Below are 24,947 nucleotides of genomic sequence, written 5' to 3'. Positions count from 1 at the left end.
ATCATACTTCAGATAGAGCGCTAATCTCCAGAATCTATAAAGAACTCAAAAAACTCTACACGAAGAATACAAATAACCCAATCAACAAATGGGCTAAGGAAATGAATAGACACTTCACAGAAGAAGATCTACAGGCAATCAACAAACATATGGAAAAATGTTCAACATCTCTAGTAATAAGAGAAATGCAAATCAAAACTACCCTAAGATTCCATCTCACCCCAATTAGAATGGCGATTATCAAGAATACAAGCAACAACAGGTGTTGGCGAGGATGTGGGGAGAAAGGTACACTCTTACATTGCTGGTGGGGCTGCAAATTAGTGCAGCCACTCTGGAAAGCAGTGTGGAGATTCCTTAGAAAACTCGGAATGGACCCTCCATTTGACCCAGCTATCCCACTCCTTGGCCTATACCCAAAGGACTTAAAATCAGCATACTACAGAGATACAGCCACATCAATGTTCATAGCTGCTCAATTCACAATAGCCAGACTGTGGAACCAACCTAGATGCCCTTCAATTGATGAGTGGATAAAGAAACTGTGGTATATATATACAATGGAATATTACTCAGCCATAAAGAATGATAAAATTATGGCATTTGCCGGCAAATGGATGAAATTGGAGAATATCATGCTAAGTGAGATAAGCCAATCTCAAAAAGCCAAGGGACGAATGATATCGCTAATAAGTGGAGGACGACACATAATGGGGGGGAGGGAAGGGTTAGTGTTAGGGTTAGAGTTAGGGTTAGGGAGGGGGGCAAGTATGGAGGAAGGAAGGACTGTATAGAGGGTAAAGAGGGGTGGGAGGGGTGGGGGGAAGGGAAAAAATAACAGAATGAATCAAACAACATTACTCTATGTAAATTTATGATTACACAAATGGTCTGCCTTTACGCCATGTACAGAGAAACAACATGTATCCCATTTGTTTACAATAAAAAAAAAATAAAAAATAAATAAATAAATTAAAAAAAAAAAAAAAAAAAAAAAAAAAAGGGCAATTCCTCCAGTTTCTCTAAATCAGGAATTACCAGGTCTTAATACTCAGGTTTTAGGGTAAATCAGGATTAAAATTTCTACTGGCACTCAAGAGAATTCATGATTATAAAAAAAAAAAAAAAAGAATCTAGCTTAACAATGATTTGTTGCAGTCAATATTGATACATCCCTCTTCATGTCACAGCCTAAATGAGGAAAAATATGTAACTATCTTTACTTAAAAAGATACTTTTTTCTCCCATTGGTTGAAACTTTCTTTAAAAAAGATCTCAGTTCTTTAACACATTCCAAATAATTTCTTCCCACTTTCCTAGTTTGCTGTCATGTAATATAAAATCTGGATCCAGGTAGGGTTTCTCATTAGGTTTTTTGCTTTTTTTTTTTTTTTTGCAGCACTGGGGATTGAACCCAGTGTGTGTTCTACCACAGAGGTAAGTCCCTAGGCGCTTTTTTTTTTTTTTTTTTTTTTTTTTTTTTTTTGAGACTGGTCTTGCTAAGTTGCCCAAGCTGGTCTCAAACTTGTGATCTTCCTGCCTCAGTCTCCCCAAGAGCTGGGATTACAGGTGTGCATCACCCCACCTGGCTTCCTTATTAGTTTTATATGTCAGCCATAAAACTGTACATTTAGGAGTAAATATTGCCTCTGAAGCAATCTGTACTTGCACTTTTCATCTCAGAAGAATGGTCATGTTTCTTCTCTCAGATGAAAGCTATTAACAGCTTTCTGAATCCTGCTATTTATCCAAGGTAAGGGAAGACATTTTATAAAAACAGGAGCCAAAAGGAGCACAGGACTTCAGTATTAAAATATAAAGATTGCCCCAATTGCAGCTCTTTGGTACAGACATCAACTATAATAATCTGATCACCCACATCACCAAAACATGGCACATTTTGTAATTAGAAGTGATTGTAATTTTCCTTTTTACCATGTAAACAAAAGGGGAAATGCCTTGGGAAATCACTATGCAATGTTCTTTCGTTTCTCTTAAATACACATATGCACAACCAGTTTTCCCTTTCATCAAGTTCTGGAAGCAGAGGAAGAATTGAACAGGCCAGGGTTATCGCTTTCGCTCCCCTCTCTGTGTCCTTTTCTTTTCCTTTTCCTTGCGCTCCTGCTTGGCTAGTTTGTCTCTCTCCCTCTGTAGCTTGTCCTGTTCCTTCTTCCTTTGGGACTCATCCCGAAGTGAGTCTCTCTCCAATTTCCGAGCATTGAGAACATCTTCTACATTGGTGTTTCGAAACAGAGATTTATCAGAACCAATGTTCATCGTGGTGGCACCTGAATCATCCTTCTCATCTGCTTCATCCTCTTCATCTGTTACATCAGCATACTGGGCCAGCAGGGCAGCTTTTCTCCGTTTTTCCTCTTCTGACACCATCCTGGGCTTCACCACAATCTGTGCCTGCTTCTCAATGAGCGTGGCAATGGCCTGTACCTCATCTTCTTTTTTCACTTTGGTGACAACATTCTGAGTTTCAGACCATCGTTCCACAATCTCCTTGCAGATATTAAGAAGGGAATCTTCTTCCTTGAAATCTTCTTGACTGATATACTTAGAACATTCTCCACAGTTTATTAGCTTTCATCCTGCAACATATCCATGAGCTTTCAGAAAAGCAGATAGGATACCCTGCAGAGCGTCCAACTTCTCTTCTTCCTCCTCCTCCTGCAGGACACCAAGGATGTAGGAACCGTAAACGGTTTGGTCCACTCCCAGTGCCTCCAACCGTCCCTCCAGCCAGGATCCAAACCTCCCGCCTCCGCCATCACTTTCGCCGGAGGCAGCCGCGGCCACTTCGCAGGGCGCCGCCCGAAAGATTTCTACAACATTACTAAGAGCAACTCAAGGAGAGGGAGATGAATGGAAACATATTTGTAGATTAGAAAACTCAATTTTTTTAATATATCAGTTCTCTTAAAATTGGAACATTGATTGGTAGTAAACCCAATCAAAATCTTGAGGCTTTGTGAAGCAATTAAAAAGCTGATTCTAAAATTTACATGGAAAGGCAAGTGATCTAAGAAAGTCAGAGCATTCTTGAAGAAGAAGTAAAACAGTGAAAGCTTATGTTTTCAGATTCCAAGACTTCCCAGGAGTTGCATTTATCAGGACAATGTGGCAGAGTCCAGAAACAGACACATTTAGGGCCAGTTGCTTTTTCAGAAGTAAATTCGGCATGGGAAAGGACTGTCTTCTGGACACATTTATACAAAGAGAACAATTCTAGTCCAAATCCAAATGTAATTTGATAAGTTGATCCTAAAGTTTATTTAGAAAAGGAGTTGTAGGAAAATAGCCAAGAAAATGTATACAGAAAAAAAATAGTCTGACCAGATACCAAAAACATTTTAAGCATTAATAATTGGTAGAGTTTGATTTGTAGAGGAATAGAAAATCAACGGAAAAGATTAGATAATGTACAGAAAACTTTCTAGAAAATCAAAGTGGAAGGAAAAACTGGTTTGGGGAAAATAAACTTTTATTTAGGAAAAAAGTTAGATTTTTATCTCATAGTGAACATCAAGAGATATTTCATAAATAGCTAAATATGAAAAAGAACAATGCTAAAAAACAAGTGGATTCACAAACATATCAAATAAAATATTATAAATAAATAAGAAAGTGTCCCAAGCATTATAAAATAAACAGAAGTTATAAGTAGGCAACCTACAGAAGAAATAGAAATAAAGAATAAACAAATGAAATAGACTGATTCTCTTCCTCCTATAGTTATAGTAATTTAATTTTAATTAAAGTAAAATAGTGGTAAAATATTCATTTTTCATCATTTCAAAATTCTAAAAAAATTGATAAAAAGTAGTGTCTTGGTCATTCAGGTGGCTATAACAGAATAAACTCAGCAATTTATAAACACATATGTATTGCTCACAGTTCTGGAGGCTTACAATCATCCACAAATTTAGGGTTTTGTGAAAACTTGCTCTCTGCTTTACAATAGGATAATTTGTTGCTGTATTCTGACATAGTGCAAAAGCATAAAGGCCAGGAATTTTCCACTCTCTTTAATGAGAGTGCTAATCCCATTTGCAAGGACTTCACTCTCATGACCTAATCACTTCTACAAAAACCCACCCCCCAACACCATCACATTGGCGACTATCTCCACAAATAGATTTGAGGGGCACATAAATGTCCAGACCATAGCATATAGTGTTAACAAGAACATGGGGAAACAATACACTCATGCATTATTCTTGGCTGAATGATCTGGTATACCTTTCTTGAAAGAAATCTGGCAATGACCATCTGAAAAGCATACACTTCAAACCTGTAGTTTGATTCTGAGTATCTCAGAAGAAAAGTATTTACATGTGTATGAAAACAAACTATGCCTAAAGGTGCTCATCAATCATCGTTCGGTTCAGTACAGTGGTGTGTAAAAATGTTTATCATAGCAGGATCTGGTACTTAACAGTATGCAACAGATAAAATGAATTCATTAGAACTATATTTTATTGACATGAAAAAGAGTGTTTAAGGCATATGAATATGAACATTTTCTAAGAATCTTTAACATGCTGCTTAATAATTAAAATGTTTGCTCTTTGGTTGGCAAAACCAAACTGCTGAAGTTTACCTCAAGCAAGAGACTAATAAGTAAACTAGAATGTATTGAAATGAGAAAGAAAATACAACTTCATGATATTTGTATCAAGAAAGTCGACGCAATATTCCACTTTAGTTTCTCAAGAAATCTGTCATGAATTCAAATGTGTAGGTTGAATTGTGTCTTCCCAAAAAAGATATACTAAAGTACTAATCCCTGATACCTCAGAATGTGATTTATTTGGATAGAGGGTCTTCTCAGAATAACTAAGTTAAAATGAGGTCAGTAGGTTGGACACTAATATGACCAGTGTCCTTCTAAAAAGGGGAACTTTGGACACAGAGAGGCATGCATGGAGGGAAGACAATGTGAGGCACACAAGTAAAAGATGGCCATCTCCAAGCCAAAGAGAGAGGCCTGGGACAGATCCTTTCCTCACAGCCCTCAGAAGGAACCAGTCCTGCTGACACCTTGATTCTGGACTTTTAACTTCCAGAGCTGTGAGATAATAAATTTCTAAAGTTAGAAGTCACCCAAGTTGTGGTGCTTTGTTACAACAGCCTTAGCAATCTAAGTTTTGTGCTTCTATAATGTCTCATGTTTAGTTTGCATTCTTCGTTTAGAAAAATTTAAACCTGTGTCACTTAATCCAGATGATGAGGGGATGGAATTTTCTAGACACAAACCAAGATAACTATATGATCAGAGGAAAAAGAAAGAGAAAAATAAGGCAACATGATCTTTTGGAGTCATTTGCTCTCACACTTTGTGACTTTATAACTTCCTCATTTTACTAAGGTTCTGGATCACCGAGGGACTACATTCCCCAAATATTTATTGTCTTAATTTTAGTTCCCTTAAAGGGAACTCTAAGACAAGGAGCTGGGTGTGAGTCATCTATCTGGAATAAGATTAAAGAATGCACAAAATAAGAAGTGGAAAAAATTGAGAAGGAAGAAAAGTCAGTAAAATTGTGTTAATTTATTACTGCTTTGACCAACTAAGGCTCATTGCCACTGGGAACTATGAGGAATTGGGTAAAATATATCTCAAAATTGTGCCGCTGATGGATGAGGAAGCTGGGGTGTTTGTCCACCCACTCCAGCCTACAGTTGTTTGCAGGTTGCCCTTGGGGGGAATTAAAGGTATAGCACCCTGCAGCTACTTTGGTCCTAGGCTGAGCATTCTACTCTAGAGCTGGGGAATTCACCAACAGAGAAACAGAAAGATGTGGTCACTTGAGCTGGATGGCTATCAGCATCTGAAATACTGTCCAGCTAGGTTTAGTCAATGGGATATGCAGTAGAACATCAGATCAATAGGATCTTCTGTGCTTTCTGAGGAGAACTTAATTAATGATGAGATTATGGTTTTTCTATGAAAATAGGTAGAGCCACATGTGATTATCAGAGAGTTTGGGTGTACATGACTTCCAAAGAACCTTGCTTACAGTTAAAATTCAATATTGAAAAGTCAGAACAAATGTCTCAAAAAAAAAAAAAAAAGAGAGAAAGAAAGAAAGAAAGAAGCAAACTATACTTCTGGGTCCTGCTTGAATTCGTAAACATTAACTCCTTATTTTTAAGCAATTGGAGTGACCAGAAAGTGGATGCAGTCATTCATTGACACATTCCCCTTTTCAACCAATCTGAGTAATAATGAAGGCTTCGGCTGGATTTTGGGAAAAAGAAGTTGAGTAAAACCATGTTTACTCAAGAAATTCACAATCTAAGAGCTAGAATTGAGGTGCATACACAAATAACTTTATAACTTAAGATATGATAACTATCACAATTGGTATGTACAGAGGCTCAGTCCCAAGACAGAGATTCTTCATCCTGGTTGATCAAGTAGTTTTTCCTGGACTCTGAGTTTAGATCTAAAAGATGATTAGGGGTTTCCAAGCTGGGCAAGATTAGATGGCTTAAGGTAGGCTATTCTAGGATAGTAGCCAAGATAAGCAAATTAAACCAAGAAAAAAAATGTATGGTAGTTCAAGTTCACTACAATTTAGGGATTTGGAATTTAACTTTAGGCAATGGGGGACCAGGAGATTTTTGATCAGGACAGGCATATTTTAGATTTGTAACATAGTAAACCTGTTCTGGCAGCAATGGGACATGAACTGGTGAATGAGGAGATATAAATGTGGAAAATATTCTTGTGACTATGGCAGTAATGCAGGCGGGATGTAGTCCTGAACTATGGCAACAATCAGCATTATCAAGACAAGGAAGGTTGTGATTGATGAAATTCAGCGACTGTAAGTGCTTAAGAGAGGAAAGGGATAGACACACACACACACACACACACACACACACACACACACACACACTAAGAATTCCTCCCAGATTTCTGTTTCGGATATGTGGGAGAACCAATTGCTAAAATAGCTATTACAGAAGTAGGCTTGCTAGGTTGTAGGTGGTGATGAGTTTAGTTTTGACCATATTGAGTTGTGCAGAAAATCCAACATTAAATGTGAAAGCTTTTCACCTCTTTTCTATGACAGTAGAAAGATGATAGTGATGAATTACAAATTATCAACAGCTTCAGTGCTTTAAAGGGAAGTCCTATCACCATTATAACAGATAAAATAGCAAGTAGGTTAAACCTGTGAAATTTCTACTTGGCCATTTTTGACCTTCAAAAAATAGCAATTTTATATAGTTCATCATATAGCTTGCTGGTTTTGGGGAAGAAACTTACAAAGGATTTTCTTTAAGCTTTGCTAAAAAAATAAAGGTTATTGTTAAATATTGAAATGTTTCCAGAGAAAAATAATGTGACAAAATGCATCATACTGAAATGTTTATATTAATTAAGTTTCAAGTCTTACAACATACTTGCTAGGGACCAATTAAGTCAGTAAACAGCTCTAACCTGGAAGGTAAGTGGTGATGGTGGTAAGGACTTCCTAGGACTCTGCTTCCAAGAATCCTACTGAAGAAACAGAATCGTATCATCCTTATTTCTCCCTACGTCCCCTGTAGAGTTCCAGACTATGCACCTTGATTAGCAACTCCTCAAATTTTGAAGAAAGAGAAAAGCCTGAAATAATCACTGTTGTAAATATAATTACCTTTCTTGTCACTTGAGGATTTTTTTTTTCTTGGTTAGCTAAAAGGAGGAGCAAAACGTGGGGACTTTTCAAAAAGAAGAAAAAAAAAACATGAAGAAACAATATTTTCTTTGGGTGACTGATGCCAGGAACATTTTGTTTTGATAAGTTCAATTCTGCCATCATTATATTACAGTCAAAATAGTGTTTCTGATTTATATATTTCTCTCCTAAGCTGCTCCTGCTCTCTGAAACTGAGATACTCCCAGTTCAAAATTATTTCAGCCTTTCAGATTTACACTGACATTAGTATAAACTAAATGAAGAAAAATGAAAATATATTCATGCAACTGCTTCTGCATATCACCTTTAATCTTCCTTGCACTTTAAAATATGTGTTTCTCAGAGAGGAAGAGAGAGAGAGATCTATTTTTGCTCTATGTGAATATAAAAGTAATTTGTTGCCATGGTGATAGATTTTTTTCATCCTGTATTTTCCAAACATAGCCTTTCATACAGGTTTTGGATAAACAGCCATTCTCACTGGCACCCATACGCAATGCCATGCTCCACTGACCACTTTGGGTCAAGCACACGCTAGTCTACAAGATGCAGCATCACATTTGACAGAGATTTTTATTTTTTGGATGCTTGTATCAATATGAGCTTCTTGACAGAGTCAGAGAGAGGGCATTTCAAATTTCTAAGTCCCTTGATTTGGCAAGCACTAATGTGTAGTGTCCCAATTTCCAGGTCATTTTTTTTTTTTTTTTGCAAAAGAATCACTGTTTATTTTAACCCTAAGCAGTTCCACTTGGTCAGTGTTCACCTGGCATTACATTCCCAGCTAGCCAGTTTGCAAGAGGATATTTTTCTATCAGTATTGTTTTTAAAAAGAAACAGCAACTTTTCATTTGTTTTTTTTTTTTGTTTTTTTTTTTTTAAACAAACAGTAAGAAAGATCTAATTATTTCCTACTTAAGGAAGGTATAGTAGAAGAAATCAAGTCAATAGAGCTTGGAGAGCCAACCCATAGGCTACAAGAAATTAAGAAAATCAACAATTAAGAATAATTGCCTTAAATATATGATAGATGAAGGAAGATGAAAAAATAAAGATATGATTAGAAATAAATATGCCCAGTTTTGAGGAAGCGTTTGTGGGCTGGTGGTGGACGGTAGGGACGTGGGGCAATTAGAAGAGGGGAATAGAAGGGAACCATGAAGGGAAGCAGCAGTGAACATGGAATACTGGCAAAGGTGAACAATTTTAGTTCAAATACTAGCTAAAAATTTATTGGTCAAAGGATCATTTATATATTCATCATATAGTCCACTCTTGAATGAAACCAAAGGCATAAATTCAAAAGAATAAATTGTTCTTATGTAAGCTCAATGTTTGCCTAACATCTACCTGGGCAAGGTACTATGTTGATCCTGATGTAGGTAAACCAAAGTAGAGTAATATAAATATTGAATAAGTGGGAAGAGGGGATAACATGTAAACAGCCAAAAAGGTAGCTGATTATATAAAAGCTATATGAGAGGCAGAGAGAGAAGTTTATTGTAGTTTTAAGATAGTAGAAAATCCTTTCGCTTTAGAAAATCAGAGACCAAGATTAGAACTAGTTTTTGAAGAGTAGGTTGAATTTAGAGTTATATAAAGATGAAAAAGGTACCCCTCTTCTCTATGTGACCCCCAAAGGAGCATACATGCAAAGAAAATTGTTGAATAAAATAGGAAGTTGGGCTGCACACCATGTCTTAGAATCGAGGCTAAAATAGACTTGTGCTACTCTGAATCTAAACATTAATACCCCAGGGAGTCTTCTGGGTCTGTAAAATAGACACAAAGCTCCTGTACCCAACCAGCTGGATCAATGAGAATGTCAACTTTATCTCATCCATATGTTTGGAGGCAGAAAATAAAGTGGAGTAATACCTAATCAGAACAAGAGGCCCAGATTTGACAGAATGCAGAGAGTCAAAATGAAAACCTGAATCTGGCCCGACTTTAGGTACTGTCACCATGACCACCAATAAAATGGTTCAAGGAAGGGAAACTTCTAGCAAAGTTCACTGATGCCCTTTTCTCTGTAAGAAATGTAGGCATTAAGAGACTGTTTTGCCTTCATTCTCTCCTAGGAGGAGAGCAAAACTTGTATTACCCTCAATGGGTAGAGACAAAAGCAAAGGAAAAGGAAAATAGGGGCTCCCTCTCCCGTCTTTGCTGGCAAAAGGTGAACATAATGGCAGGTTCTTCCATACACCATCTTCATTTCCATTTTGTAGGCAAAGGGAGACTTCAGGGCTAAGGTAAAGGAATTTCCCCCAAGTGAAGTAACAAGTAAGTGGGAAGACCCAAAATTTGAATCCATATCCATAAAGTTTGCCTTCAATATAGATGTACAGATCAGAGTAGTCCAACCAAAGCTTGGAAATGTGTAGAAAACTGCCAGCGGTTCATCTGCAAAAAGTCATAGACAGGCTAAGGCAGTTAAACTTGTTTTTCAGGAACTCAGTAGTCTCTGGAACATTTCCTTTGAGGAAGAGTGTGGCACACATTAACTGATTTTAGGTAAAAATCAGTACAGAATATATGTAATTAACCAAAAAGAAGCTGTCTGGCAGTTAAGAGCTGTTGATGATTTAAAAATGAACCTGGAGATTATGAATAGCTCATCACAAATCACCACTAGAAGTACTGAAAAGGTTCTGAATTATAGGTCCTCTGTGAGAAGCTATTATTTTGAGTAAAACCCAGTGATAGTAATCTAATGAGAAGAGTAAAGTCTCATCTCTACTCCTGGGCCTTGATTTCCTTATCTATAAAGCAGAGGGTATAGACTAGTTAATCTCCACAGTCTCTTTTAACTCTGATCCAGGCTTCAACGATCACCATATTGCTTTAAATTAGAAGTATACATGGATACAGCCAAATGAAATTTCCATTTGGAAGTACAGTCTCTAACAAATTAATGAGGGAATACTTAGGAAAATTGTACATTATAATTTTCGAGAACTCCAAAGCTATGCTGAAATTTCAGTTTTGATTAGAAAAAAAATGAATTTGTATTCTTCACAGGCTAATCACGGCTAAGACTTTTGGGACACCTGTCTCTAATACATATTTAATATCGCCTTTATATACAGGGAAACGGGGATGGCATATCATTATTATAAAGCCCAAGAGTTCAAAAGTTGTCTTTTTAACCAATGTGGGTAGAAGTCGTGAGCATTACTTGAAACAGCAGAACATGGAGAAAATACATTTGGGCAACCTCGATGTGAGGCTTTTTATATGTCTGTCACTGTACCGTCTTCCAGGCTCTGTCCTTGAAAACAAGGACACCACTTCTGGGGAGCTTTATGACATGGTGGGTGAGGAGAGGGAGCCATCAAGGGAAAGAAGCCAAGTACAGAGATTGTGTGGGAGGTGTTTGGCAGTGTGCCACTGCTTCGTCAGGCTGCAGTGACAGGGTGGCTGAAAATAATGTGTCTGTCACCCACCCGCTCCTGTTCCAGCCATGAAGTTCCTTCATTGCCCTTCTCTTATTTTCTTCCTTCTTCTGATTCTCGATGACTTGTAGGTAAAGTGGCATTTCACTTGGAGTTTCATGAATGGATAATTTGCCCACAGATGACCTTCTTATATATTCCCTATGTCCTTTCATTTTCTGGAGTTAGATTTCACTCACATTGGTTTAGTTTATGCCCATTACATATGAAAGGGGAACCCCACATCATTTCCATTAATTTTGGGAATTCATGGAGGTCTTCATGTCTCTGAGTCACTGTGTTGCTCAATTCCTGACCTCCACTGAGCATGCTATGTCTAGGATACATTCTTCTTTCCACATGGTACTGTTCTGCTGGCTGGAACTTTTCTCTTTCTCTCTTTCTTTTGGAGTGTCACAGGCACAAGGCTGAGGAGTTGAGTGAATTGAAATGTTAGAAAAATGTGGAAGTGACTTTACATGCAACCCTGCAAATAACGTCAGAGGAAATATTAGCTCTGTGATTAAAAGTCCTTCAGTCATGTTTTGTGTCTGGGCTTTACTTATAGGTAGTAGTATCTTTACTCCAGTTTCAGGTTATCTGGTAAAGCTTCTCTCTGCTGCACCTTGGCTGCTTCTCAGAAAACAACAGCCTCCCAGGCCTCATAGAACAATTCTGTAAAATACCCTACCCCAAAATGCATTCCAAGCCAACTTAGGTACAGACCTATTGTTAAGTACTTTATTAACAATTTTTATTCTGGTGCTGCATAGGTCATCTGCCCAAAGACTTGAAAGGACAGTGTTTCTGTAATCTAGAAAGGTTCATGTACTTCCATGAGCCTGTGTTTTTAAAATATGAATACAGTACTGCCAATGCTAATTTCTGCTCCTTGATATCCCAACACCATCATTCGAAGCAGGGGTGGCTATGGGCAACTTTGCTTTTGTGCTCTTCTTTTTCATTTTTTTTTTTTGAAAGGCATCTTTATTTCAGATACAAATGAATATGATAACTCAGACACAGTCGAATGAAAAACATTTTCAGTGGAGACAGTAAGTGGGCATGGTCTTTATGTGGAGGCAAGGATGCTGGAAGAGCTTTGCAGAAACAGTCCAGTTTGTGCTAAATTCATGTCATGTTGGTGATCAGGGGAAGAAAAACTGGAAATGTACCTTGGATCAGACAAAGGAAAGACCTGGAAGACCAGCACTGGGACTTTGTTTTGTGAGTAGTGGGGAACCAATAATGGGTTTTCAGTGGAAATGTTTTCATCATTGCTACTTTACTTCAAGGGGAAATTTCATGTGTAGGATGGGTGGTAGAGTCAAAGAACAGAGACCTCTCTGCCCCAGATAAATCTGTGTGAAGATTTTTGCAGGAGTTGCTTTGTATACATCAAATGTATGATAAATACAGATCTGAAGCAGTTTCTTTCAATATCTTAATTTGCTGGGTTTCTATAAAAGATTGGGTTTCTGCCTAACTTGATTTCAGTGAATTAAGGAACATCTGGGGGTGGAAAATTTAGTTATTATTCTTGGTTGTGACTCTCAGAAAACTGATTTGATATTTAAGTATTAAAAAGATCTTATCTGCTAATATAGAATAATAAAAGTACTTTGTTATTTTCTTCACAATACTAAACTCGCCTTCAATAGAACTAAAGGGAACATTTGTAAAGATTTCTGTGGCAGAGACAGACATGGCTGTCAGAGACCCTCAAGGCAGCCATAACAGGCATAAAGAGTGGAGTTTACTTTCCATTAGACCCATCCTCCACAAAATGTCACAGCCCAGAGAGTTTTGAAGAGTAAAATTGACTTCTATGGGAATAAAATTCATGCAATCCAACATGTCACTTCCTCAGTTCAACTGGAAGTCACATCCGAAGTCAGATTCAGTTTGATTTGAAATCAGGAGTACAAATCCAGTGTGTGTGTGTGTGTGTGTGTGTGTGTGTGTGTGAGAGAGAGAGAGAGAGAGAGATGGGTCATCTGAATTTGGGGGATAAGGAAAAGGGGATGGGACTTTAAAAGCTCTCACTTTCTTCCTTACACTTTTTTAATTTTTATGTGCATAAATTGATTTAATAATAAATAAATATCAAAACAAAGAAATAAAACATATCATCCCAGGATGCAGAGCAATACTTACTAATGATCCTACTGCTTAGTAATGACCTAGCTGGGGTTTCAAAAATTAAGTTTAGAGACTCAAGTTATATGGGCTGCTTCAGGCTTCTGCTTTGATACTGTTGAACCATATGGAAGTGGAGTAGATATGAACAGGAGTTAAGGGTAACTATTTCTAACCTAACCTCTGGAGCTTTAGTCTCTCTTCCTTGGTTTATTGCCTCTCTCTAGGGACCACCTGCTAAGAAGATTTAACTTTATGTTTCACAAAATTAGGATCAGGTATGACTTAGAGCTGCCTTGTGCCTAATTTTGCCCCAGCATCAAAGACTGTTGGGTAGTTTAGGTCAGCATAGTGAACCCTAAAATGTAAGAGGAAATCAGGGGCATATTTACTATGCATAAGGGAAGGTACTTTTACTAAGTATTTATCTCCCCCCAATCCATATCACTTATGTTAACAAACTAATTTCTTAGATCTATATCCATTGTGTATAGAAACAAGTTCAAAGAAGTTGAATAATTTGTCAAAAATCATATAGTAAGTGACAGAGTTATTTCTCAGCATCCTTCTTTGAGTCTCAAAAGTTCATACTTTTCTTCCCACCACATGCCACTCATTGGTTAATGGACAATCTCTTCTGATTCACCTGAGATTGTGTACAGCCTAGAAAAGACAGAGCTAAGATGTGGACACTACACTAACAGCTCCTATGTCTGCCAAAGCTCAGTTTGGCAACTTTATTTCTGAAGGCTGAGCTTCAGAATGATGAAGCAGTCACTTATGGGGTCTTTATTTATTTATTTTTAATGAATTGCTACAATTGCTCGGGCTGAGCAGCCACTGAACATTCTGCTAGGGAGACACAGCGAGGGAGAGCTAATAACAAAAGTTCCCAGTTCTTTTAAAATTGTTTGATGTAATTCTGGTTGTCAGCCCAGGGAGGATGCTGTTTTCCTGTGGAGTTTTTATTATGATTGCTGTGCGGTTGTCTGCCCTCCTCTCTGACTTTGCATATCCACTGCTCTCTAGGTTCAGAAATAACTGCTCAGCTGAATTTAAAGTGAAGAGAATAACTTCCAGAATAATACCATATGAATAAATATAACTAAACATGTTCTATTAGCAAAACCAGAGTAGTGAGTTGGTTATATGCAACTAGAAGAGGGACATATCTGTGTAGGGATTTAAGCCAACATTCAGATTTTATGTGCAACAAGAGCATGCTTTCCTCTGGATAACCTCTCTTCTACTCCTAGCCCTCACTCCAAGCTTCCTCCATGATTGACAGGCATTGGTTCTACAATATCAAGATCTCCACTTCTGGGGCAGAGATTTGTGCCAATTATTGTTCCTCAAGAATTGAGATGAAAGTACTTTTCTCCTAAATTACTTGGAAAATTGCATCCATTTCCTTTTTTCAATTTTGCAAGACTAGTTCCGTCTGTTGGCTGAGTGGGTCTAGCCCACCAGCCCATTACTGAGTGACTCCTGTAGCCATTTGGAAAATGCCATAGTGTCGTCACTACAGCCTATCTCAGCTGCTAGAATATTATTGCTTTGAACTTTGCTAGCGTCTTCCTTCCAAAAAGCCAGAATTATTTGTCCAATTTTAAAAGAATTTGATGCATACAAAATGAAAAATAAAGAATATGATGAAGTAATTAGGTGTCCCTATATTTATAACCTTGAATATGCTCAGTTAAGTTGTGTTTTTAATATATTTTCTATGAAGAAAAAAGAAGATTCGTGATCCTTTTACATAAGAGTGTTTTCTGTAAGGAGAGCACATTGAGTGTTCAGGTAAAATCCAACTGAAGCGCTGAAATTAATCTGAATTTTACATATGCAAATTTCTAAGCATTCAATACAATAGCAATTCATGGAGTACCTAGGTACCACAGACTTTACTTATTTTATTTTACTGAATTCTCAAAGTAGTTCTACAGTCAGACATTGTCCCCACCTTTTTATGAATGCCTGGTTTTACGACCCTGACCTTTGGGGCCAAGATGGTGTCCAACTTATTCACTGTTAAATTCACACAAGCACACACAGGTCTTGCTCATAATAGGTACTTCATGGATACTTGTTGAATTAACTCCATCACTGAGTATGTTTATTAACTGTGGAACTGAACAACCTGAAGAAAATAAAGATCAGAAAAATTAACTGGCATGCTCAGTCTCAAAGTCACTAAACAGTGGATCAGAATTTAAGCCAATCTGTAGATGTTCTGAGACTGGTTTGCTGAGGGTGAGGACAGACGATGCCTACCCTACTTAGCCTTACCCAGGCATTGGAGATTGAGCTCTGAAGGCACGGATCTGATTTTATTTAGGGTTGCACAGGACATATGTAGACACATTATCCAATCAGGTTCACATGCTTGTTAAAATCTAACAGAATCAGCCTATAGGTGAACTATACGTCAAGGGTCCAGGTAGTGTAAACAAACCAAGCATGCCTAAGCAATTCTGCCCAGCAACAGGTCTGAGACAAAGGACTTGGGGAATGGCAAGCTCCTGCACACAGCATGAGGCAAGGCAGCACAGGCAGCTCACATCACAGCTTTCTGTGATGAATGACAGAACGAGGCCTCCCCTCAGCTCAGACTCAGCCTCAGCAACTGCAAAGACCTTCATTCCATGGAGAGTCTTTACCATTACCTCAGTTTCTCTGTTCAGACTGTTTGGCTTACTTAGACCATGGTGTCAGTGACTGCTGTCCGATAAGCTTGAGGAATGTTCCCTACACCAATCCTGGCCCCATCTTTTGAGGTCAAGAAGATGTGAAAAGCCCTTTGCCCAAATCATTTCTTTTGTTTCTCTCAGCCCTCTGTGAGCAGATACCTTAGTTGATGACTTTCCAAGTCTCTGCTATTCCTCGGGGGTACACTAACTCCCAGTTTACCAATATGGTTCTTCCTGTTGCTGAAGCAGGAAACTTTTCTACATCAGGCGAAATGTCAACTCACTGACACTCAAAGGAATAGTGACTAATTCCTTTCTGGCAGGAGAGAGGCTGGCATATGGCATTAATTCTCGTGACCAAGAGGTGGGTAGACCAAGGGACAGATGGCCCTTGGGTTCTGTTTTCTCTGCTTTTGTCAGACAAAGATGTGACAGAGCTGAGCTCTCAGAGAGCAAGTCTCTGATGGGTTAAGGCCTTTTACAAGGTTAGCTAAAAATCTTTCCCTTTAAAGAAAACACTGTTCTTAAATAGACCGTAAAACAAGTGAGACAAGAGCTGAGTTGTGCTGTGTTTGTTTGAGAATTTGATAAGAAATCAGAGGGAAAGATAACCAATGAGAAAAGACTGCAGGGATTTTTTTTTTTCCCATGATAAAACTTGGTAGGAGAACCCAATGCCTAAAACAAGCAGACTCCAGAGCAAGGAAATAGTCAGGAACAAGGAGGAACATGGAAGATTAGGTAGTGGTTATAAATGTTATTAGTCAATGGAGTTTTCTAACACAATTTAACCCTTTCTCTAACTTTCTATCATAGGCCCTAAATTATTTGGTGGTATATCTATTATATAAACATATATGTGTATATATATAATATATAATATATAAACATATATGTGTATATATATAATATATAATATATTATAATATTATATATAATATAATATTATAATCACTGTTTAACTGTTCTAATAAATTCCTTTCTATTTAAAAATGTATACTCAAGAAAAAATAGAGCTAATCTATTTTGCTTCTTCACTCCAGTATCTGTCTCTGATCTTTGGGCCACAAGCCCAAAGAACCATGTTTTAGTATTAAATCTTCCTTTGCTTAAGATTTAAGTCACCTTGAAACATTCTTTTCCCTTCTGAACCTCAACTCTTACATCTGAGGCAATGCTGTAGTAATTAGGAGCTTATTTTCCTGGGTTTTTGTCTTGCCTCTACCCGTATGATTTTGGGTGTGTATGCTTCTTAGTCTCTTCACATCCCATTTCCCAAACTCTAGAGGAAAAACCATACTAGTCCTTACCTCAGTGTGTATCTGCAAAAGGATCAGAGTCCCCACAGCACAGAAAGCCTGTTGAGCAGGGCGTGGCCCAATGAAGGTGTCCTTTCAACACATCTGGGGAAGGAGTGGGACAATATTTCTTCATTCTACTATGGTCATCAGCTTTCTTCGCTCTGGCAAATCCCTGAGATAAACCAACTTCAAAGGAGGAAAATTTTATTTTGGCTTAGGGTGAGGTTTCAGCCCATCGTCACCTTGGCCGTATTTCTTTGCTCCTGTAGCAGCACAGTACATCATGGTAGGCTTGTGTGGTGGAAGAAGCCCGTTCATCTCATGGATGCTGGGAAGAAAAGAGAGGAGAGAGTCAGGGTCCCATATCCCCTTCAAGGGCATGAAACCCAGTGACCCAACTTCTTTCCACCAACCTCCATCTACTAAAGGTCCCACTGCATCCCAAGCGTCCTCTTAATAATGCCACAGGCTAGAGACCAAGACTTCAACACACGAATCTTTGAGGAATATTCAATAAGCAAACTATAGCACCAAGAGTTGTCACAAGTATCAATTTAAAGAACTACTCTGAAAGTTTTAAATTGTAGCTATAAGAGGGCACAGATAGGTGGGTGAAGTGGCTCATGCCTGTAATCCCAGGGGTGTGGGAGGCTGAGGCAGGAGGATTGTGAGTTCAAATCCAGCTCCGAGAGACCCTGTTTCTAAACAAAATATAAAAAAGGGACTGGGGATGTGTTTTAGTGGTTAAGGGTCCCTGGATTCAATCTCTGGTCCAAAAAAAAGTGCATGGATTCCTAGGTAAATGGGAAACATTCCTGTCCTTATCATAGGATTTTACATGCTTGTCTGCTTGCTCATTTTCCTTAAATTCTTAAATTGCCTAATGAATGTGCTATTCTACTCAAGAAACTGAACCCTGATGTCAGGATCTTCATGTAGAACTTCTTTTGTGTTCTTTATACCACTCAATGCTATTCATAGCATTTTGTTGTTTTCAAAGCCCTTTCAAAGACAACTCAATCACTGCACATGGCAATCCTGAATGGCACATGTAATTCTCTCTTCACAGATAAGGGATCTGGGGCTCAAGGAGGTGAGCCCTTATTTTGCATGGGGAATGAGACAAGGAGGGGTAAGAAGAGGCAGATCTTTCCATCCCAGTCTCCATGTTCTCCCCACCTTATCAGGCTGCCTCTTGTAAGCACCGCCTGACCCCTTCACCTCCCTCCGTTCCCCACTGCCTCTGTTTCCCTAAAGCACTGTACAGAGGCTCAGTGCTCCCTGCCTGCACACCTTACCCACGGCCTCAAGTAAATGCCAATGACAGAATGACAGCTAAAGGCAACCTATTTTTAAAAATCCCACTTTGCTGAATTATTGCAATAATTGTGCCGCCATCTATGCCACTTGTGGTTGCCCTCGGAGGGCAGACGATCAGCAGCTAATCAGCTGTCCTTTGCCCCTGGGAGAGATTTGAGGAACATGCCACCACCGTTAAAGAGGAAGCGGCTCATGGAAAGCTTGGGCTCTTTTTCAGTGTCTGACTTTGTATTCGCATCCAGGCGTGCTCAGCTACACCGAGGCGAAGGGTCACAGTACTCCACAGTCTCCCAAATCACTCCACAGTAATACTCTTTATAGATCCTATTATTGTCAGTAGAAAACAATTTTGAGGCCTGTATGTGATTAGGGCAGATGGCCAGCTGGAGGCATTTGAAGAAAATATCTTTTTACATTTCCTTTTATTGAATTTGGAGAATTCCTGGTTTAATGCAGAATTTCGTACTGCATTTCAATACAGCAGAACTTGGAAGAAAATCTCTTTTAAGGCTACAGATGGATCTTGGTAATGCTTTGATTAAATAGTTGTTAGCAAGCAATGTTTCCGGCGCTCATCACAAGTCCTTCTCTACCCACTGTAATTCTCACCTTTGATTTCATTATTTTATGAAGGAAGATAGAAGGGAAAATGAAACACAATTTAATGAGTTCTTTATTCGTCCATTGTGCAGAAAGAGAAACCCAGAGGAGAAGAAGAATAAAATGGCACACAGCCAAGCTGTCTAGGCATGAGTTTTTTTTTTTTTAATCTAAAATCACTGGTTATAGAATTCATAAATTGTTTTTCTGATTAAAATGTAGTCACCTGTCAACAATTTCTTTTCTTTATTTCTAAAACACTCATATATGCTGTGTCTATGGCAATGAATCAGGGACTCCGAGTGGTAGTGGGTTGCTTCTCCCTCCTTAAGTAGTGAGAGAATATTTAATAGTGTATTGTTATATCACTTTTATCATGTCTTTGATTATAGTGAGCCTTCATTTTTTTCCCAGCTTAATTGCACACTCCTGAAAGGCAGAGATCACATGTGAAGTTTCTCCTGTGTTCTCCATGCTTTGAATGAAGCAGGTATATATTTCACACATGGGAGGCAGAGGATAAATAGAGGCTTACTGCCCATTTGCTCCAAGTTACAAAACATGTATCTCTGGGCTGGGGTTGTGGCTCAGTGGTGGAGCACTTGCCTAGCATGTGTGAGGCCCTGGGTTTATCCTCAGCACCACATAAAAATAAAATAAAGGTATTGTGTCCTCCTACACTGAAAAAACAAAAATATTTTTAAAAAGTGTCTCATATTCAAACCCAGCTATCTTCTTTTTTAACCTATGCAATGAGTAATACATAAGATTTTTAAAATTGGAAATGGAAAAAAATGTATCCAGACATGGGTACCCAGAGGCAATTGTTCTAGATTTTTCCCCCACCTGCAACTGAGAGTGATAGCTAATTACTCAAACTGGATTCTTCTCCTTCTTGGCACTGAGCTACATCTTGCTTCACAGTTTGGTATAGGCAAATGATTGAATCGTAGCAAATGGAACGTGAGCGGAAGTGATGTTTGCCACATCTAGGCCTGGCATAAAAACCTCCCTCGCGCGCTCTTCCATAGTCTTTTCCTGTTTTTCTGACTGTGAGAGACAGGTGTCAGAGACGTCAGAATCCCTGTCAACCTTGTGCCCTGAGTGGAGCAGAGAGCCCTCACCGACCTGTACCATACTGCAGCACTCTGACTTTTCATGTAGGTGAAAAGCTTCTGTTATGTTACATTACTGTATCGTGGGCATATTTGTTACTGCAGCCCAATGTCCTCTGAGAGATCATTGGAATAGGACTCCCAACAACATTGGTAGGCACTTTACACAGAAATGGAATACACAGTACTGATGTGGAATGAAAAGTTCTACTTGTACTGTAGCTTTCGTCAAAATGATATTTCATAAGCCTCCAGACCAGAAGTCAAGTGGGCCACAGATCTGCCCAAGCTTCATTAATGATGATGAATGGAAAAGCAATATTCTGGACTTCAGCAAGAAGTCCAGATTCCCCAATGAATACACAAACTCTGGAATTCTTTTCCGAAAAGGGAAAGGCACTTGGGACGCCCATTTCTTTGCATACGTATGTTTGCAGAACACTGTATGAATTTCGATACCAAAGGCTTAATTTTTAAATATCTTCTCTTGCCACGACTTTTGTTATTAGTCCTCTTCGATGGCTTTTCAGAAAGCGGGTATGCCTACCAGAAGCAAGGCTTGCATATTTCTGGTTGAGCATCCCTTGTTCAAAATGCCTTGAACTGATGTACTTAGGATTTTGATTTTTTAAAATATTTACATATAGATATCTTGGAGATGGGACCCATGTCAAAACATGAAGCTCACTTATATTTTTATACACATCATACACATAGCCTGAAGGTAATTTTACACAATATTTTGAGTATACCTGCATTTTGCACATGAAATAATCTGTGGGATTTTCCATTTGTGGCATCATGTTGTGGTCAGAAGCGTTTGGATTTGGGTTTGGATTTGATAGGTTTTGTATTTCCAGATTAGGGATGTTTAACCTGTGCAAATTATAACTAGTAAAAGCAGAAGGTAGATCTCAAGCATGTGAGAATTTACATCAACTAAGAGTTACTTAACTCATTGGACTAAGTCTCCCCCAAAATGTCTCAAGTTTTTTGTTTTCAAACTTTGTGCTTTTTACATGGAGAAAATTTTAGTTTTCAAAAATCTAAAAAAAAAAAAAAAAGAGAGAGAGAGAGAGAGATTCACTCTCATGTCTAGGTTTATTTGGTTAGTTATGAGATATAGATGCAAATTGAAATTCTCACTTTTGTTGCTATACATAAAAATATGATTAGCAAGTACTTTTCTCAGTCTTGTTGTCGTTCAGAATCACCTGGGCTTTCTTATATTTTAAATTATGATTTAGTTTTTAAAGGGGCCTGCCTTTCTTCTAGACTCTTGAAAGACCTCTGCTGGTCTACTGATGGGAATGTTACAGGAAAAATATACTTTTAAACCTAATTCTGACTGACTAACAGAATGAGTGACACTTTTCTTATGTACACAACTATGTTAATCCTAAGATTTACTGTGTAATTCAAAAGTTCAATGATAGTGACTTTTCATTTTTAAGTTGGAACCAAATCTGGTTTGTTTTTGTTTTTGTTTTTGTTTTTTGGTGTCACTGGGGATTGAACCCAGATCCTTGTACAAGCTAAGCAAGTGCTTTATTGCTAAGCCACATCTCTAGACCCAAATATTTTAAAGTAATGAAATATATGGTAGATCTTGCAGCCCTATGTTCACATTTCTGCCTCTAGTAACTGGCTGGACCCAAGAGGCTGCTTCCTGTGCGTTACTCAGGAGCATCTCCATAAATGTCTACCACTTGTCCACTGTACACATAGGCACTTACATAGGTGGCTTTATTTATGTATGATGTTTGCCTGGTCTGTATACAGATTTGAGTTTGAAATCCTGGTGTTACCAATTAAACCATGAATCTGTGTTTGTGTTTCTACTTACATACAATTGAGAAATCAATTAGTATAAACCTATATATCTGCAAGAACCCATTATTCATATATTTGAGGTAGTCAGCACCAGAAAAGAAAGTTTTATGCAGTTCTAATTTATGAAAGTGCTTGTAAAAATTATATATTCAAAGCAAAATATTCATAGTGCATTCATTCAGATAATTGAGGTCTTCATCTTCTTCCTGTCAGCTCAGGACTTCTCTCAGCTCCTAGAGGTTCCCCTCAGTTCCTTTACATGTGGACTTCTCTGCTCACAACAGTGCAGTTTCTTTTATCAAAGTTAGCAGGGACTTCTTGTCTCTTTTAAGGGCTCACCTAATTAGGTCAGGCTCACCCAAAATGATCTCCTTATTGATAGTCAACTGATGAAGGACCTTAATCACATTACACAACTCCTTTGTAATATATTGTAACATAATCATAGACAAATCCCAACTACGCTCAAGGGGAGGGGCTTATATAGGACATGTACATCTCATCACAGTGTACCTCTCAGAGCTAACGGGATTGTGCATGGTAAGAACCTTAGATAGCTCCAGGATAAGAGCTGGTCACTAGAAAAAACAACCATGAGATGAGAGGGTTTGAACTATTTGGTCCCACAGTTCTGGGGAAGGAGAAACTACTAAAGATTGAGTTTAGTTATCAGTGGCCAATGATTTAATTAACCACCCCTCCACAATGACAACTCCATAAATATTCTTGAAGGCACTTCCAGGTCAGTGAACACACTGATATGCTGAGAGTGTGGCATGCCTGGAGAGGGCACAGAAGCTCCATCCTCTTGCTCCATACCTTGCCCTATGCATATTTTTCATTGACAATTCTGAATAGTAGCCTTTATAAAAATTATAATTGTAAATATACTTACAATTATATATATTTCCTGAATTATGAAAGCATTCTAGGACATTATCAATCTGAAAGTGGGGAAGTTATAGGAGCTCCAGATTTGTAGTCAGTTGGAACAACAGATGTGTGGGAAGCCCATAGACCCCATTGGCAGCATCTGTGGGGCTGAGCACTAGAACTGTGGGGTCTGTGCTAACCCTAGGTACTGTTGAAATTGAAATGAATTTATAGCACATTCTGTTGGTTTTGTGGTTTTAGAGAATTGGTTATTTTGGAAAGACTCAGATGTGGTTATCAAGAAATCATTAGTAAAAAGTCTGGAGGAAAAAATGCTAAATAGGGATGTATGAAAATTGTCCAAAATTATTAGCAAACAAAAATAAGAAATAAGTACTGCAAATAGCTATCATTAAAGGAGCTATATCAGAATGTCACCATCAAAATATCATGTGCTCATATTTTCTGTCATTATACATCTTCATCTAGTCTCATTGGTGAGTGAAGAGTGTAGCACTGTTTTAATTTTTGACATATGGCCCCACAAACTTATTTACTTGGTGCAAGAAACACCTTCCTTGTAAAAGAAGATTGATGTATACTTATAAAGAACTAAGTCAGGACCTGTTAGCATATGAGGACTCAGGAGAAAAAATATAAAGAAAAATAATTATTACAATTAGTAAAATCTAATTAAATAGTAGTGTAATATTGTCATGGGAGGAGAAATATATTCAGAAGAAGATACCAAGGAGTTGCCAGAGTCATGGGGAGGATCTCCACTGAGGACAAGAGGAGTCCCTGACATATGTGACAGGAAAGAATTTCAGTACGTGTCAGAAGAGGCATGGAGATTTATTTTGGAAAGCGGAAAATGAATTTAGTACATTCAAAGGAGAATGAAGGCCTTCTAGAGAGTGAGAGACATGTTTTTGGAGTTCCTGACTCCTCTTTGAAAGGGAATTTGACTCCTCTTTGAAAGGGAACTTGATATATATGGGAAGTTTTGAAGGGATGACATCAGTTTGGTATCTCAAGATGGTTTATGGTGATCTGGTAGTTCTCTGGATTCTTAGCCTGACATGGACTTTATTATCTGATCAGTAGAAGACACTTGAGGGAGGCTAAGGCAGGAGGATTGCGAGTTCAAAGCCAGCCTCAGCAAAAGTGAAGCACTAAGCAACTCAGTGAGCGTCTGTCTCTAAATAAAATACTGATGTGGCTCAGTGGTCAAATACCCCTGAGTTCAATCCAGGAGGGACCCCCCCTTTCCAAAAAAGAAAACACTTGAGGGTACCCTAAATTATAGATAGGGTTCTCAAAGTATCATATCTCTCTTTCCTTAATCTTTTTTTAGGAGGGTTTATTAATAGTGCACAAGGTAGAGTTACAGAATTGTCAGAAATTTGGCAGTGTCAGGCCTGGAAGAGAGTCTGACTGAGGGAGTAACAGGGCTGGAAATGTATGTGGAATTTCTAAATTAAAATTTTATTTCCTCATTCTTCTTCTACATCTCCTTTCCAACAATTTTTAGAAATTTCTTCTATCCTACCACAATATGATTTTCTGTAAACATTGTCTGGAATAAAGAGAAAGAATGTATGTAATACATGCATTTATGTATTTACGTGCACATTTACTCACGTGCTTGTACAGAGATATGGCAAGGAATCGCTCCAGAAGGACTTACCAACAGATTGTAAGTGTAGCTGCAGTAGGGAGGGTGGCCACCATGGCGGCAGGAGGCAGCAGGGGGAGACACAGCTTCCCTCTTTGTATATCCTTAGCTACTACTTGAATTGGTTTTCTCTCTACCATAAGCAGGTGTTACCTTACAACTAAATAAAATAAAATGAAATGAAATAAAATAAAATAAAGCCTTATTGCCCTTTACATTTCATGAGGAAACTGAAGCTCTCCATCATTTCATTCTTAT

General features: G+C 38.2%; 1 protein-coding gene across 1 annotated transcript; it reads right to left on the bottom strand.

Annotated features, from left to right (window-relative positions):
• Nucleotides 1–1,430: 1,430 nt before the first annotated feature.
• Nucleotides 1,431–24,745, bottom strand: LOC306660302 (coiled-coil domain-containing protein 43-like; the record flags this gene model as incomplete). The annotated part of the gene is made up of 4 exons (XM_079138410.1): nucleotides 1,431–2,565; nucleotides 2,608–2,855; nucleotides 17,513–17,598; nucleotides 24,702–24,745. 4 exons carry the CDS (start codon nucleotides 24,743–24,745, stop codon nucleotides 2,071–2,073), a joined length of 873 nt encoding a protein of 290 aa, XP_078994536.1. The 3' UTR covers nucleotides 1,431–2,070.
• Between the last annotated feature and the right edge of the window lie 202 nt (nucleotides 24,746–24,947).

Source organism: Sciurus vulgaris, assembly GCF_902686455.1.
Source record: "Sciurus vulgaris genome assembly, chromosome: 4".
In the NCBI taxonomy this organism is placed as follows: domain Eukaryota; kingdom Metazoa; phylum Chordata; class Mammalia; order Rodentia; family Sciuridae; genus Sciurus; species Sciurus vulgaris.
This window is presented reverse-complemented; position numbering and strand designations above follow the sequence as displayed.